Source organism: Oncorhynchus keta, chromosome 29, assembly GCF_023373465.1.
Source record: "Oncorhynchus keta strain PuntledgeMale-10-30-2019 chromosome 29, Oket_V2, whole genome shotgun sequence".
Classification (NCBI taxonomy): domain Eukaryota; kingdom Metazoa; phylum Chordata; class Actinopteri; order Salmoniformes; family Salmonidae; genus Oncorhynchus; species Oncorhynchus keta.
The window spans coordinates 51,815,706-51,834,007 of record NC_068449.1 but is presented as its reverse complement, the minus strand read 5'-3'; the positions used below and the strand labels follow the sequence as shown (position 1 = coordinate 51,834,007).

The 18,302-nt window shown below is 44.2% G+C and overlaps 1 protein-coding gene across 1 annotated transcript in view; it reads left to right on the top strand.

Moving 5' to 3' along the window:
• LOC118363033 (rho GTPase-activating protein 10-like) overlaps positions 1–18,007 on the top strand; it is a 45,988-nt gene extending 27,981 nt beyond the window's left edge. Inside the window, exons 20-23 of the mRNA XM_052485237.1 lie at positions 5,504–5,657; positions 12,034–12,117; positions 13,166–13,266; positions 15,050–18,007. Coding sequence (XP_052341197.1) covers positions 5,504–5,657; positions 12,034–12,117; positions 13,166–13,266; positions 15,050–15,138 — 428 coding nt within the window. The 3' untranslated portion in view covers positions 15,139–18,007. The remainder of the gene's footprint in view (positions 1–5,503; positions 5,658–12,033; positions 12,118–13,165; positions 13,267–15,049) is intronic.
• Positions 18,008–18,302: the final 295 nt, after the last annotated feature.

Genomic DNA, 18,302 nt, shown 5'->3' with positions numbered 1-18,302 from the left:
CAGGCTTTTACCATTGGGGCATTTTAATACCTGGGATGAAAAATATATAATCCTCTCTTTAACTATATTGTGTTCGGAGTCTGTGGATGATGTTTTTAAAGTGATGTCTAACTACCTGGCGGAGAACGTTTAAATTTTTTTAATGTATGTGTGGGCAAATATACCCAGTAGATATGGGCGACTACGCTGAAGGCTGCGTCCGCACCTAGATTTTGTATCCATGGAAAACTGATAAGCCAAGGGCTTTTTTTCTATGGGGCAGAAAATGGTTGAAGGAGAACTGAGGGCATCCATAGATTTGTCTATCATTTTTACATATGCAACTGGTGTGTTTAAAAGTTGAAATGATAAACATTTGACGGACTACAATGGACCGTGAGGAAGGTATGTGTTTCTCATCCATTTTCACCAGTCTTTGTGTGGCCGTAGCTTCAGCCCCTTGAAAGGGAAGTGTATCAACACATTTGCAATGGGGCAACTGTCCAACAGGTATTGGATTTCTGAGGACACTGCAGTTTGGAGTGCCAGGAATATCATATTTTCCTGGATCAAATCATTCACAATCAAGTTTTGTTTTATACCGTACTCTATTTTCTCTCTGTGATGGACATCTTACATTTTTCCAAAACTCCGGTGAAGCAGAACATATGTTGACACGTTAGTGAAAGATATGACTGCCGGGGTTGCCAGTTCAATCCTGTGTTTAGCTTTTAGCATTAGCCAGGGTTATATTCGTTAGTCATCAAATGGAAGACTACTTGAACTTGTCCAATACTAAACACTTGTTTGCGCTTTCTGTATGAAAGGTTTTGCTACAGTACCTTGGTTTCCATCCAATTAGCGACAGATTTTCATGCGAATATTGTCACATCTGTGTAAAATGATATGCACATTTTCCCACCCGACATGTTTCTATCAAACTGGCTCATTGTGCAGAGAAGGCTGTGCGTGGTTGACAAATTGTTTTGCGGTTAAATTCAACTGCACCCCAAAAAATGGTTTCCATTTGAATTTTCAACTCTACTGATGGTTTTGTCACAAACTGTTACGTTATATAGCAGATGTTCCTATTCTGGTCCTATGTACGCTCTAGCCGACAGCTCAGTGCGGATAGGCTAAAAGAGATTATTATTATTATTATTATTATGGATAAGAACAATTTATTTATTTGCCTAACAGCATTGATCATCATGTCAGCAGAATAATCTCTTTTTGGGGGGGGAGAGCATCAATCTCATCACCGTGCACTTTCACCACCCTGTGAAGTTCATCGTAACTTATTTCATCTGTAGCCTAATAAACTGCATGCTTTTCCGTGTCAACTTATTTTTTGACTCCCAAGTTTACTGTGATATGATGGTTATTATATCAATATTTGCGCATAAAGGTGTTTCCACCTCCCATTTAACATTTAACATTTTAACATTAACATTTAAGTCATTTAGCAGACGCTCTTATCCAGAGCGACTTACAAATTGGTGCATTCACCTTATGACATCCAGTGGAACAGTCACTTTACAATAGTGCATCTAAATCTTAAAAGGGGGGGGGGGTGAGAAGGATTACTTATCCTATCCTAGGTATTCCTTAAAGAGGTGGGGTTTCAGGTGTCTCCGGAAGGTGGTGATTGACTCCGCTGTCCTGGCGTCGTGAGGGAGTTTGTTCCACCATTGGGGGGCCAGAGCAGCGAACAGTTTTGACTGGGCTGAGCGGGAACTGTACTTCCTCAGTGGTAGGGAGGCGAGCAGGCCAGAGGTGGATGAACGCAGTGCCCTTGTTTGGGTGAAGGGCCTGATCAGAGCCTGGAGGTACTGAGGTGCCGTTCCCCTCACAGCTCCGTAGGCAAGCACCATGGTCTTGTAGCGGATGCGAGCTTCAACTGGAAGCCAGTGGAGAGAGCGGAGGAGCGGGGTGACGTGAGAGAACTTGGGAAGGTTGAACACCAGACGGGCTGCGGCGTTCTGGATGAGTTGTAGGGGTTTAATGGCACAGGCAGGGAGCCCAGCCAACAGCGAGTTGCAGTAATCCAGACGGGAGATGACAAGTGCCTGGATTAGGACCTGCGCCGCTTCCTGTGTGAGGCAGGGTCGTACTCTGCGGATGTTGTAGAGCATGAACCTACAGGAACGGGCCACCGCCTTGATGTTAGTTGAGAACGACAGGGTGTTGTCCAGGATCACGCCAAGGTTCTTAGCGCTCTGGGAGGAGGACACAATGGAGTTGTCAACCGTGATGGCGAGATCATGGAACGGGCAGTTCTTCCCCGGGAGGAAGAGCAGCTCCGTCTTGCAGAGGTTCAGCTTGAGGTGGATCCGTCATCCACACTGATATGTCTGCCAGACATGCAGAGATGCGATTCGCCACCTGGTCATCAGAAGGGGGAAAGGAGAAGATTAATTGTGTGTCTGCATAGCAATGATAGGAGAGACCATGTGAGGTTATGACAGAGCCAAGTGACTTGGTGTATAGCGAGAATAAGAGAGGGCCTAGAACAGAGCCCTGGGGGACACCAGTGGTGAGAGCGCGTGGTGAGGAGACAGATTCTCGCCACGCCACCTGGTAGGAGCGACCTGTCAGGTAGGACGCAATCCAAGCGTGGGCCGCGCCGGAGATGCCCAACTCGGAGAGGGTGGAGAGGAGGATCTGATGGTTCACAGTATCGAAGGCAGCCGATAGGTCTAGAAGGATGAGAGCAGAGGAGAGAGAGTTAGCTTTAGCAGTGCGGAGCGCCTCTGTGATACAGAGAAGAGCAGTCTCAGTTGAATGACTAGTCTTGAAACCTGACTGATTTGGATCAAGAAGGTCATTCTGAGAGAGATAGCGGGAGAGCTGGCCAAGGACTGAACGTTCAAGAGTTTTGGAGAGAAAAGAAAGAAGGGATACTGGTCTGTAGTTGTTGACATCGGAGGGATCGAGTGTAGGTTTTTTCAGAAGGGGTGCAACTCTTGCTCTCTTGAAGACTGAAGGGACGTAGCCAGCGGTCAGGGATGAGTTGATGAGCGAGGTGAGGTAAGGGAGAAGGTCTCCGGAAATGGTCTGGAGAAGAGGGGATAGGGTCAAGCGGGCAGGTTGTTGGGCGGCCGGCCGTCACAAGACGCGAGATTTCATCTGGAGAGAGAGGGGAGAAAGAGGTCAGAGCACAGGGTAGGGCAGTGTGAGCAGAACCAGCGGTGTCGTTTGACTTAGCAAACAAGGATCGGATGTCGTCGACCTTCTTTTCAAAATGGTTGACGAAGTCACCTGCAGAGAGGGAGGAGGGGGGAGGGGGAGGAGGATTCAGGAGGGAGGAGAAGGTGGCAAAGAGCTTCCTAGGGTTAGAGGCAGATGCTTGGAATTTAGTGATAGAAAGTGGCTTTAGCAGCAGAGACGGAGGAGGAAAATGTAGAGAGGAGGGAGTGAAAGGATGCCAGGTCCGCAGGGAGGCGAGTTTTCCTCCATTTCCGCTCGGCTGCCCGGAGCCCTGTTCTGTGAGCTCGCAATGAGTCGTCGAGCCACGGAGCGGGAGGGGAGGACCGAGCCGGCCTGGAGGATAGGGGGCATAGAGAGTCAAAGGATGCAGAAAGGGAGGAGAGGAGGCAGAATCAGGAGATAGGTTTGAGCAGAGGGAAGAGATGATAGGATGGAAGAGGAGAGAGTAGCGGGGGAGAGAGCGAAGGTTGGGACGGCGCGATACCATCCGAGTAGGGGCAGTGTGGGAAGTGTTGGATGAGAGCGAGAGGGAAATGGATACAAGGTAGTGGTCGGAGACTTGGAGGGGAGTTGCAATGAGGTTAGTGGAAGAACAGCATCTAGTAAAGATGAGGTCGATCGTATTGCCTGCCTTGTGAGTAGGGGGGGAAGGTGAGAGGGTGAGGTCAAAAGAGGAGAGGAGTGGAAAGGAGGCAGAGAGGAATGAGTCAAAGGTAGACGTGGGGAGGTTAAAGTCGCCCAGAACTGTGAGAGGTGAGCCGTCCTCAGGAAAGGAGCTTATCAAGACATCAAGCTCATTGATGAACTCTCCTATGAACTCAGCTATGTAGCTGGCTAGCACGATCAAACAAATCAAACCGTTGTACTGTAATGAAATTAAATGAAAATGTGATACTACCTGTGGAGCGAAGCGGAATGCGACCGGGTTGTTGAGTTCTATTCGGAAGACGTTGGCTAGCTGTTGGCTAGCTAGCAGTGTCTCCTACGTTAAGGACGACAAATAGCTGGCTAGCTAACCTCGGTAAATTAAGATAATCACTCTAAGACTACACAATTATCTTGGATACGAAGACGGCAAAGACCGCTATGTAGCTAGCTAACACTACACTAATCAAGTCGTTCAGTTGAGTGTAATAGTTTCTACAGTGCTGCTAATCGGTGGACGTTTGCTAGCTGGCTAGCTGCTGGGCAGAGCAGTGAAGACTACGTTAGGACGACGAAATACGATAATTACGCAATTATCTTTGATACAAAGACGGCTATGTAGCTAGCTAAGAAGAAATTGCTAAGATTAGACAAATCAAACCGTTGTACTATAATGAAATGTAATGAAAAAGTTATACTACCTGCGGAGCGAAATGCGGATGCGACCGCTCGCTCCAACCCGGAAGTACCAGGTGAATTTATTTGCATAATTCATTTTACCGACACCACGCCATTATGCGTAAGGTAATTAATCCGCATAATGGCCCAGGCATTGTGGACAAAGCAAATGTTACATTCTACAAGAAGTCTCTGGTTTTGATTATTTGCTTCTATTTGGGTTGACTTTTCTAGTAAAGTAATGAAGTAGTTCTGAATAGCTCATTTGGATCGTGTCAACATGAGTTTTGTTTTGACTGCAATAACCTCTTGATAGATGCTTCTTCTTAACTCTATACAGCTGACGGTAGTGAACGTTTTTAATAATGGTAGAAGAGAGCGGGTTTAACTGGTTCCAGAGGCTTGTTGTTTTGATACAATCGAGGCTAGATGTTACATATGGATTTTTCATATCAGTGTCATCTGATCTATAAGGCCAATTGTATACGGGCCGAAAAGCTACAGTATTTCATGAACGGCCCTTTTATGATCATGATTATCTTCGACAGAATCTGCAAACACTTTCTCGCACAGCGCTGTCAGCCATTTGCTTTTAGTGGAGTACGTGGGGACCCTGCCTGAACATCACTCCTTTAATATAGACTCCCATAATCCAGAATGACTGCCCTGTTGCTTTGATCGGAGTGGTGGGAAAGGAAACTACACACTTCCAAATTTTAAACAAGCAACTTCCTTTTTTAACTTTTAGTTGCTGCTTAGGATCGTCTGTCCCTCCAGTTTTAAAAACAGGAACTAAGAGTTGTACTTGGCCTGGAACCTCCTAGCGTCCCTTAGTCATGATGATCTCCTGGTCGTCCACTGCCACATTCAGCTGCTGTAGCGGCACAGGGTCATCCACAGAGCCACGTTTAGCCTTGCTCCCCTAAATAAAGGACAAAGACGTTCTCATCCAACAATTTGCTCTCAATGACTAACAGCCTTCTCCTCTCAGTGTTACCGACGTCACCTGATGTCTGTTCCAACTCGGATGAGGCGTCGCTCGGCAGCAACGAGTCGGTGTCGTCCCAGTCTACTGCCTCGGGGACGCCTCCGGAGAAGGCCAACCATGCTCCCCTTCTCGCCAGCCTCAGCACAGACAGCCCAGGGTAAGTGGGTCTACATGGAGAAATGCCTGCGGTTAACCTCAGCATCAGTCTTTTCAGATATTCTGGCAAGTTCAGTTGCAAGTAATGTATCCTGATTGGTGTCACTATAGGATCAGCCATCATTACATCGCTCCATGGCAAAAGAGAAGCCTGCTATTTTACCCTAACCTCTTTAAAATGCTGTATCTAATACAGGCTACCAACTCTCCTGAAATAGTCATTCATTCTTAATCACTCTAGCTAAACTTCTTCTGCATACCTAACTTTCCCCCAAGCCACCCCCCCCACTACCATCCACAGTAAGATCTGTAGCCGTCTGGCTTCACCCTCTCAAACTCAGACAGTCTGGAAGAGCTGACGTGTTGCAGTGGGATTGAATGTTGTTTTCTCTACTCACACCACTTAGTCACTGACGGGGACATTTTGGTGTTGCTGGCTCCATTCATACCGCGAACCTTCATATCTCTTTCATTGAAACTCTATCTCTGTCTCTGAGAAACTCTTTGAGCTGAATATATCGCTAGTGTCATAACCTGCCCAAGAAAATATGTATTTTATTTGTTTTTTTATGTGGCACAGGAAGTAAATTGGTGCCCAATTCCTCCTGTCTACCCCTTCCCAGTCTCCATGTACATATGCATGTCTCTCAATTTCCTTGCTTTCTCACCGCTCTCCCCGCGCTCGCTCTCCCCGCGCTCTCTCGCTCGCTCTCCCCTGCTCGCTCTCTTCCCCCTCTATCCAACCCTTCTCTGAAGTCCTTCGTTTCCTTTAGTTGTCTCCAGCCCACAGCTTGCCTTGAATGCTGATGCGAGAGCTAATAATAATATTGGGTTAGACTGCAGATGTTTGGCTGCTCTTTGTCTCTGCAGTTTCTCATGTCTGCAGATTCACCTTGTGAAATAAACTTTATTTCTCTGACTCTCCCTACCCCTCGCCCACTTTCCCTCCCTTTCTCTCTCTGAGATGCTCAGAGTGCAATGAGTTCTTCTCACAAGGCATACGAGCTGTAAAAACAACAAAATTAGCACATACTTACCTGAGGAGAAAAATATGATTTCGCTTTGGTTTTCAACATGTAGGTGTCTCTCGCTCTCTGTGTCGCAACTCTAGCTAGCCTTGGCTCCAAGTCACCATGGTAGACAGACGGCGCTACAGTGGGTTACATAACCAAGACTCGTTTTTTCAATGTTTTCCCACATTGTGGCTTCGCCTCTCCTCCAGTGGAACGGAAGGAGTGACCGGGAGGGGGTCGTGAATATCGCCATTATTTGTTTGGGAGACAGGTGGCGGTGCGTCAGCCGTGTAACTCGTATTGGCTTTGGGAGATATTCTAGTTCACTCTTATAGCTCAGCTCTGACCTTTATGAAGACTGCCGTGTGAGAGCGTGGCAGGGAGCACCTTTCTGGCAGAGGCCACGGCACTGTCACTTGCCACCTAAAAAAGGCGTGGGATGAGTGTGTACGGTAGGTAACTTGTTTTCAGATCAATTTGTGCTGCCTTGGCAATTCCTGTTTAGCTTGACGGTGACATTGACCATAGGAGTTGCCAAAACGGCACAAACAGATCTGGGACCAGGCTAGAATAACATCTGTTAAGCTTTTACCTGAAAAAAATGACATTTTATACACAAGTTCAACTACAACTCTCTACATCAAACACTATTTCCTGCAAATTAACTAACTGGATCTCCCCGTGGCAGTCATTTCCAGACCTGGAGAGTGAGACTAATTCTGCCTCTTCTCCTCTTCCTCCCCATCCCTCTCTGTTGGTGGACAACTGTGGACAATAAAACAGGGTTTCCTGCCCACCCAGATTGAAGGCAGTTGTTTGTTGGTGCTTACCAGCTCAAATCTAATGTATTTGTCACATATGCGTATTTAGCAGATGTTATTGTGGGTGTAGTGAAATGTTTATGCTTCTAGCTCTGACAGTGCAGTAATATCTAACAGTTTCACAAGATGTACCCAAAATACACATCAAAGTAAGGGAGGGATTAAGAATATATACATATGTCAGAGTGGCAGCATTGGACTGAGTGATATAGAATACAGTATATACATATGAGATGGGTGATGCAATATTTACACACAACTATACTATTCTAAGGTATCTTAGTCACTTTAGAGTACAGTTAAAACATATGAGACCCTGCCCACCACTCCTCCAGTAATCAGTGATGTGGAAAGTCTCTCTTAGCCCAGAAAGAGGAGCAGTAGAAAGTCCCCCATTGGCAGACCCTACCAGGCCTGGAGGCTGTGGGGTTGAATTCCTTTCGTGCCATACGGTAATGGGAACCAGCAGTGCACCTCTTTTGTACAGTGACTGCCCCCATAGCCACACGATTATAAAACTAGTGGGAGCTGAACTGGTGACCGGAGGGCTGCTAGTGTCTGATCCCAGGTATCATCTCCTGTCCTGCTGTTGTGCCCTTGGGCAAAGGCACTTAATGCCAAAGCTGCTCTTGATCCAGGGGCACTGCTCTGCTCTCAATCCAGAGGCACTGCTCTGGGGCTTACCCTGTGCTTCTCAACGTGCGTGTTTATTTGTGGGGGGTTTAGATGGGCAGTTGGACGAATTTCAGTTTTTCACAATGGACACAGAATAACTAGGCTTGAGTTGGGACATGAACTCTACAAGGTGTCAAGTGTTCCACAGGGATGCTGGCCCATGTTGACTCCAATCCTTCCCACAGTTGTATTGACTGGATGTCCTTTGGGTGGTAGGTCATTATTGATACAAATGGGAAACGGTTGAGCATGAAAAACCCAGTAGTGTTGCAGTTCCTGACACTCAAACTGGTGCGCCAGGCACATACTACCATACCCCCTCTGGACAGTTGAGCTAACGTAGGCTAATACGATTAGCATGATGTTGAAAGTTTTTTTAAATTTCCCCAGGACATATGTAACAGATGTGAAATGGCTAGCTAGTTAGCGGTGTTCGCGCTAAATAGCGTTTCAATCGGTGACGTCACTTGCTCTGAGACCTTGAAGTAGTAGTTCCTCTTGCTCTGCAAGGGCCGCGGCTTTTGTGGAGTGATGGGTAACGATGCTTCGTGGGTGACTGTTGTTGTGTGCAGAGGGTCCCTGGTTCGCGCCCGGGTATGGGCGAGGGAACGGTCTAAAGTTATACTGTTACATTGATGCTGTTGACCCGGATCACTGGTTGCTGCAGAAAAGGAGGAAGGTCAAAAGGGGGGGTGAGTGTAACGGATGTGGCTTAGTTGTAATTTGTTTTTGCATAAATCCATTTTCCACTCTGTTAATTTGACAGGTTTCTAGGGTGACCATGTTGAATACTTTCCCAACCATTTATCCTGTAATCATTTCAGTATTTAGTTACTTGACAGGTCTGTTCCAGATCTTAATAATTGCCATTTCATTATTAGCCTTCGCTTGTGTAGTAAAGTCACGACTTTTGTGACTGAATATTTTGATTGAGTGTATGATTTGATTCTGTTCGTTTTTGTGTGTGGTGAGCGTACCCTCGTGTACACACTAACATGTAATTGTTTGCCTGTATACTGTGTGTGGACACACACACACATCCACTCTGCCCCCTTTCCCCCCTCATCACCCTACCTTAGCAGTAAAGAGTACATCTCAGCACCAACCCTTAGGTGGGTGAAGTGACAGTGCTGCTGTTGGCCCAGGCAGAGGGCCAGGCAGACAGTGTGCTGTGCGGACGGAGACTGAGGTTAATGAGTGGATTTGCTGCAGCGCTCCGTCCCCGTGGAGCAGCTGAGACACCAGTGGCCCCTCTCCACACACACTGCAGAGCTATAAATCACCCACACCATCCGGCATCCACTGACTGAACCTGATGGAGGGAGAGGTTGGAGAGAGGGGGGACGGATAGATGCCATGTCTGCACTTGAGTTAATACAGTTTTCGTATTCTGATCGTGGAATTCTGAACGCTTCATGCATCTACACCTACATTTTAACTGTCTACCATGGCCACAGGGTGTCCAGTTTCCTTTTTCCCGCTATATTAAAATGGCAGTATGCATTCTACAAATGTTGGAATAGGCTAAATATGGTAACACAACAACAACTTGTTGGCAGTAGCTAACTACTGTAGCTAACTAGCCAGCTAACCCCTATAGCAAGCAAAGCTAAATGGATTGCAAATAGGTTAGACAAACAATTTTTTGTTTGGCTGGAGTTATTCAAAATGTAAGCTAGCTGGCTAGCATTTGAGTCCAGAAAACACGTTCCTCACACGCTAGGAACGTATTTCCTCTGACTTTATAATGAAAGGGTGACTCTCCCAAAACACGTTTTCTGGAGACTCGTGGGAGGAGTGCTGATGACGTGATTGCGTCCAGACTGAGGAAATCCACACACAATGCAGCCCTGACCACCTCCTGAAGTGGTCAGACAGATCTGAACACAATCACACCACACTGATAGCAGAAGTCATGGCCAGAGAGAGGTAGGGACTATGTTCCCTCATTCCCATCCCACCTGTAACCCCTGCCCCCCAGGCCTTCCCAAGCTGCTCCCTCTAATTGTATTTTAGTGTCTCTATGGGAGCAGCGGCTAGAAGCAATTTACTCATTACGCTGTATTAGCATGGGCCCCGGGCAGGGAAGGAGGGAGGGCGGCTTGACTCTGGCTGTCCCTCTCAGCCCCTCTGTGCCCTGGCTGGCCCTGCTCCGTCTCTGGAGGTTGAAGTAGGACGAGACTTGATGCAGAGAGCATAAGAGCGCAGATGCACTCTGCCCCCTCCGTCCCCCTACTTTAGCGTATGGCACAAGACATCTTTACTAGTAATGGTTAATAGGATTGGTATAGCTGTTTTAGGGTGAATGGTCATGTCTATAGGGTGTCTCCTCTTATATCTATTTAGTGAACAGATGTTGTTATGGGCTGTGACCTCCCCAGGTAGTTTATAGAGGACAGTTGAATTAGTGGGGAAGTGGAGGCTTTACTGTTAAGGGAATTGTTTTCCCCTCCAGTTACACTGTGTTCAGGCTAAAGGACCTCTGGTAATAGTTCTCTAGAACATTCTCTAACTTTCTAAGTTGGTGATACTGTTTTTTTTTTTTTTGTCTGTCCTGAGAACAGTGGAAGTTGTTCCTAGGGGGAAAAGATCATTTATCGCTCTGAAGAAGAATGGATCAATCGCATGTACTTTTATACCATTGGACTAATCCATACTTCAAATATCAGTAAAACAAGTGGTTAAAATGTAGGACATTGATTTTCAAGAATATTCAAGCAATGCTTCATAAAGACAGCTGTGAACTTCCCCAGATTTTAATAATTCTGCACCTACTCTCAATGTTTTATTCACAGGGGGTTGTGCCGCTAGTCTCTCTTTGTTCCTCTCTCGGTGTATGTGTTCCTCTGTCGAGAATTTGCTCTCCCAGACATTCTGCAATCAGCATGTTAAAGGCAGTTGCCCTGAGAAGGTGTGGTGGTCAGACGAGGGGTCAAGGGTATTATCAAAGAAACAGCCCGTGTTAATTCAGCCCCAATATGAGACTTCTTTTTTTTTTTTAGATCTGATGAATTGTCAATAGTTTTTTTCTATAGTGATGAACCTTGATTCTGTGCTCTGCTGTAATTCTCAAAGGGCCAAATCTCTCCTTTTGTTTTGCTCTTTCCTTTTTGAAACACTCCACTGATTTTGTCCTTTCTTTTTATTATCTCACATAAATAAACTTGTGTAGAATTTTCTAAATGTGCCCTTCACTACAGAATTGTTTTTACAAAAACTGTACAAACAAAGGTAATTAGAACAAAACCTGTGAGTTTCTGTAAGCCTTGCCAAGGCTGTGTAGATTCTAGAGGTGGAATATTAATTGGCTGTGTGCGAAAGTAGCTAGCTGTTAAGTGTGGTGCTCTTCCCAGCCTCTTCTCTCTGCCACACACTGTCCCCTGCTGAAATCCCTTTGCCCCCCCCACAGCTCAAGGGCACTAGCCATTAAAACCTCACTCTACTTCTCACTCCCGACAATTGCTAATGATTTCAGTGTAAATTATAGCAGTCGTTTTGAGATGGCTGTGTACTTTTTTTTTTTATTATGTTGGTGACTACAGGGAATTGAGCATGTTTAACTTAACCAACTTGAAATATGCGTTTGAGAAAGGAATTCACTTTTCAACTTAACGATGGCGGTCACCTAGACCTTCTCACTGCAGTAAAATACAGATGGGAGGACATTAACCATTCAGTTAAACATGCCGCAACAATCTGAGTTCATAGGCTTCACACGGGCCAGGGAAAAGACTAAGACCCACTACTGGGTGGATGCAGTGGTCAATGACATTGTTGGCAGACCACTGTCTGGTGTCATTGGGATGCGACTGTAGGTATTTGGTATCTGGTTATAGATGTTTGACCCTCTGTTCCCTCTTGACTGCAGGGCCTGCATTGCTGTAGCAGCCTCGTGGCTCAACTCTGGAGCCCTGACCAAAGCCAGTTCTGATGGGGACAAGACAGTGGATGGGTAAGCGTGCGCGCACACACAGGTATTTGAATGGACTCTGTGGGAACTCTGTAGACATGAAGCCCATAGTTGGGCTACCTACCAGACAATGATTAATTCAAGCTTTCAAATTATGCTGAGGAAATTGCACATGGCCAAGTCGTTATGGGCAATCCATTATGTTATTTAATATATACAAAAGGCCTGTTCCTCCAGATGCAGTAAGAATACCTTCTATTCAAAAGAACAAATCCCAAAGTGCAGGTGAAGATTGTTGCGGTGACAACTCGGCATCCGCAAAAGTTTTTCAGTTTGAATAGATGTTATGTTTTGCTCTCCAATGTTGTTGTTGTTGCAGAGTGTAGCTATATGAAATATTTATCAGGGTATGAGGTATTGAAGGCTGAGTTTTCTACATAGTTCTCAACTGGCAGCAGGCATTACTATTTGCAAAGGGGGCACAACAACAACAAAAACCTTGCAGAATAAACACGTTGTTTTGTCAAGGCCAGAAAAGCATCTTCTCTAACCTTTGTAGGGCTATGCATGCATATGTCTTAGACAACCCTTTTCCCTCACATTCACTTTAAGAATGTAGCCTCGGTGTCTAGGTCTGTAACCACTACGGGTAGAATTTTTCATAAAACCGTGCCAGGAGAGGAACTCAGGAATTCCATTCGGCTTTTCTGTGTGTGTAGAAACCTGCTTTAGAATTGCCCCGCTCTTTATCTCAGTAGAACCATAATGGGTGTCTATCGCTGTGGCCTGGTGCATGCCTGCAGTCTGAGATGCATCCACACTGACCCTGTGTCTCAGAGGAGGACGGTGGTGTGTGGACTCGCTCGCCAGGTTCAGATAGCGGCCAGACAACAGTCCTCTTGGTTCGCGCCAGCCCCTGAGATACCCATAGTCCTCTTGGTTCGAGCCAGCCCCTGAGATGCCCATAGTCCTTTTGCTCATTTTCTCCCTGCTGTTTCAGTACTGATCACCTAGCCTAGATTGAACCGTGGAGTAATCCTCTGATCTCTCCCAAAGCCCCGCCAGCTCACTGATTTTCTTCATTTTTCAGTGTCACCGGTGGCGGCGGCCAGAGAGCCATGGCGGTGTACCCGTGCGAGGCCGAGCACGAATCTGAGTTATCCTTCCAGGTCGGAGCAATATTCAGCGCCGGTAAGTGTTATCGCTCCGACAACGGTCGCTCACTCAAATCTCAAAGAACCGCCGGGCATATTGGATTCCGTGAGGGAACCAGTAACAGGACAGCCCAATCTGATCTTGAATCAGACCGAGTGATGGATAGAGGGAGAGAGGAGAGGTCGTGACTCTCCAGTCCATCTGAAAGGGGACTTGACAGAGCTCTAGTCAGTCAAGGGAAATGGACTTGATATGAGTTTTCACAACAAGAGGATATGTAATTGTTGTTGATAAGATGCGTCCGTGGCTGGGTATTACCAGTCAATTATCATTGAGGGCTTACTCAAGTATGCATATGGGCTGGGGTTCCTGAAGATGCAAGACACTTGCCTAGCTACCCATCCATAGGCCTCATGCCAAACGATGAGTCTGGATATTTGCCATATGATTTCTAGAATGCGAACACATTCTGACAGTTCTGATTGGTCCCAGAAACTGATGGGTTGGGCCAGAGCCAGCCTCCATGATGACTTTATCAACTTTGATTTGTTAGAGATGATTGAATCGCTAATTCAATGTTTGTACAACTCCCCTCAATGACTTCTAGGATGTCAGATTGACTGAATGTATATAGCAATTTTAATAGAGCAGAGGAATTAAATTCATGGTGAGTGGTCAGGCAAGTAAGACACTCTACTAATAAAATATTATCTGGTATGGGGTTGTTTTCCAATTTGAGTTTAACTGAGGTATTTGAGATTGTAACTCGGACGGAAAATATAAAATGTACGCCCTCGAGCCAAAAATATTTGAAAAATATGATTCACTGTCTCATATTGAGAATCCAACTATCTCAAAGCCACAGTCAATTGGCAGTGCATGGGTCGACAAATGAAAGAACCCTTGTCAAAAGAAGTGTTACAGTATGAGGGCAAATATGGCCAATCGCTTGACTAGAGACCTATATTGGCTTGTGCATACCTAACCAAACATGGTCTCAACCTATTTTATCAATAATAGTTTTAATAATGGCACAGCTTGTTTTAATATTATCTTGAGTTTTCCATCTCATAAGAAATCGTATCACATTAAAAAATATACACCACAAGCAAGAGAGCCAAATATCACGTAGTATAAACATTTTAGAGAGATGGGTTAGAAAATACTAAAGTTATGCATCAACATATCTCAGCCCATTTCACTTTAGTCAAATATACAGAGTTTGGGTAGGAATCCAATGGTGCTGTATTTTGCTGCCAATTTACTTCCGACTCATCTCATATTCAGTCTGAAGATGGTCCGGCACCATGGGAAGACCAACTTAAAAACGTTTTCAAACATTTTGCAATGCAGAACTGAAATGAAGAATTCTGATTGGAGAAGTCCCTCCCTGTATGTCTGTTTTAATCCATTTAGTGCCAAATGAACATGTCCCTGTTCTCTGAAAAGCTTATCTGTGCCAAACACAGCCTACAATGATACCCTCTTGAGTCATTCTCCCAGCAAATGGGGTACATTACCTGAACGGACAAAATGAGGATGACATGGCAAGGGGACATTGCCCATCACTTTCCGTAGTTGCTGAGTATTTCCAGAGCACAGAAAGTTTAATTTTTATTTCCACCACAATTTCATTGTTTGCTGAGATGATGGTTGTTTATATACTCTATCTATGCCGACTATAAAATGTCAACTATAAAGCTCTGAGCAAAATTCTCTCTCACTGACACAGCCATCTGTGTTTTCTAACACTGATGAAATGCAGTATGTTTTCCCCTATCTCACCCTGTCTCCTGGTACCTTCTGTTCCCATCTGCAGTGGCACCTTCCAGAGAACCTGGCTGGCTGGAAGGAGAGCTGGAGGGGAAGAAAGGCCTCATCCCTGAAAACTATGTGGAGATGCTGTAGTCCAGAACCTTAGCCTGTATACTCTGTGGAAGACTAGCCTTGTCCCAGAGCTGTTTGTGCTGTATACCTTTATATGGTCATAGTCATTACCAAACTGTGGAAGTTTGTTATACAGCAAAACATTGTTGGGAAGACCGCACAAACAGATCTTGGATCAGGCTAGTGGAAGAGGGGTCTCGTCATCCCTGACAATCTACGTCTAGATGCTGTATGCCAAACCCAAGGGTCGCCTGGCCTGCTACCATCTATGGCTGTATCTCGCCCAACTGTCACCTTATACATGGTATCCATGAAGTCGATGATGACACACTCCCATTCTCAAATTCATACTTTTTCTTATGCCTTCAAGTCTCACCTTCCCTGCCCGGCGAGTACTATGCGTTCATCAACACGTTCATTAACTTTAAATCAGAATAATAATAGATATCCCCCAGCAATGATGTACAATCCATTATATTGGATATAGGAAAGAAAGTAACATTTTAAGGTGCCTTACAACACCAAGACAGTTGACATGTATTTACTGAACGGGTATGTTTGGAAAATGCTAAAGAGTTGTGTTCCGTGAAGAATGTCTGAAATACTCTTCAAGAGGTGCTTTGGTATATTGTGATTTATTTAATTGGCACATTGATTGCATTTTTTCGTTTTACCACAATATTAGCTTTTTATTTTATTTTTCAAAATATGGTATCCACCGTTGTGACTGATTGTACACTGACATGCCATAGAGGCAGTCATATTGGAATGGTTCTCCTTCGATCAAACCATAGTAATTATATTTCTAGAACGGTTCTTGTATTTCTGTGGTTCAGACACACTTCCTCTGCATACTTGTTGACCTAGACATTCAATGATGTCTGAGCTTAGACTAGTTATCGGGTCGTTATCACTTCAAAAAGAACAAGGAGGATTTTGACACCCACTATCTCAGATTGTGCTGAAATTGTTTCTGTAGTTACAGATAAGATTAGCATTCCTGGAACATAATTTGATCTAAGAATTTAAGCGAATTGATTGCACCCATATTGGCTATTTAAAATAATAGGATTTAAATCATCTTTAATAAATATAGTAACATTTGACCATAATTCTTCTTACCAATGAATAAGACATGAGGAATCCAATAGCCACCCACATACCCCTCACAATCCTCCCCAATTGCACCCCACAACCAGTATACAGTATCAGTTCTCTGTCTAGAAAGTAGTATGGAGCTGTGGCTTGGAGTGTTGCTTCTTCATCCTATAATGTATTTCCTGTGAATCTGGTGGGGGGGTTCCCCTTGTTCAGAGAAAATAGCCATTTTGAAGTCGCTGGCATTACCATAAATTAGTGTGAGTACCAGGCTTTTCCTACTATATGCCGCTGTTCCTGCTACTGCCACACCCTTTTATCCATGTTGCTTGTCTCTTGTGTTTATTACATGGGTCACACCTTTTGTGACCCTTGTACCAAACATGGATCACAAAATTGCCATGCAGTTTACTTTGCAACTTTGGGTAGAAAAACCAATAGATTTTGCTCATGATGAAACTAAATTGTGGCCATCCTCATAATTCAAGCTAGTCCTCCATGAAAGCAATTCAGGTTGTCCTTCTCTTATGCTTAATCTGTGTCCAGGAAACAGCCCCTCTGTGTGGTTTGTTCCTTTTAAAAAAAGGTCTGGATTAGTTTGACCATTCCTGGTGAATAAACAAACCATTAGGCTACAGCAGTTCAATGGGAAAAGTCCCAAACACACACTGTATAGTATTTTGCAATGGTGTTGGGTTTAATGGTACAAGTTGCTAATCACACAACATATATTTTCAAATAATGATATTTAAAAAACGTACGACTGCCATGCAATAGTTTATGATTTTGTTAGGGCTTTTGTCACATTTTAGTCACTAGCCCACTTCAGAGTTTTGGGCTTGTAGGAAAAGTTTCATGAGAATTGCACCATAGGTGTTGCCCACTCAGCTGCCATTTGTTGGGTTGAAACACCTGATTCAGAGGGAATACATTACAAGCTGCAGCTCCATACTACTTGTTAGACAGAACTGATGCTGTATACTGACCATTGGGGTGGGGGGTACTTGGGTGGCGTTTGATAGGAAAACCTTTGGTCCAAGTAAGATGTTGGATACTATATTTATTGAATATTATGTGAATCCTATAAATTACAAGGGCCAACTTGGGTGCAATCAATTAGCTTAATTTCTCAAATAAAATGTAAAGAAAATGATGTTGCAGGAATGGAAATCTTATGTTTCAAAATACAGAAATGGCTTGCTGAAATGACATGGAATGAGTATCTAAAGTTCTAATCAATTCTTTAGGTGTGACCATGCTCATCGCAGTTGTGTGGGAATGTGCAAAACAGTGGGGTTTTATTGGAAACCGGTTTTATAGATCCAAATTTGACGGTCAATCTTTCTGAACAGAATTTATGAAAATTAGATGTTCACATCTAATTTTTATCATTCTGTACCAAATTGACAAGAAAATATTTTATTACCACGACCACAAATTCAGTATTTTCCAAATCGTATTGTCTATGGCTGTGTATATAGTTATTTTAAAAGGCCACACAAAATGCCAAGTATATTCTATTCTAAAGCCCTTTTTTTAAGTGGTCAACTGAATTGAAGTTGAGTGGTTTTTACAATTGTAAGTGTACTAAACACATCACAATACTTTTATTCTATTGCCGTTCAAAAAAGCCGGTTTCATTTTTCTAAGAGCTTTTGTTCTCTCATTTTGCATTGCAGTAATTTAAGACTGATTCATGACATGTCTAAAGGTCTTGGCATCCATTTAAATTTTGTAACATTGGATGTCCTCTTGATCAATGTTAAATAAATAAAGACATTTTTATTCGTTACCCCATTATGTATTCTTCTGATAACTGGAGAGTAGATGGACACTGCAGACTGAAATGGTCTTCCCAAAAGAATATTTGATATAAAGTAAAATGGCAACTCCACTGAATCTTTTCAAAGAAGTCTGTTGGACTGTCAGGACTTTCTGTGGAAGAACAATTGAATAGAATATATATTAATTAATTATATTATTAATTAAGAAATGGACATCTTTGGCTACTGCAGTTTTTAATGAATCAACCTCTACCTGCTTGTTCTAGCGGTACAAATGAACAGTATCTGTGTTTTAAGTACATT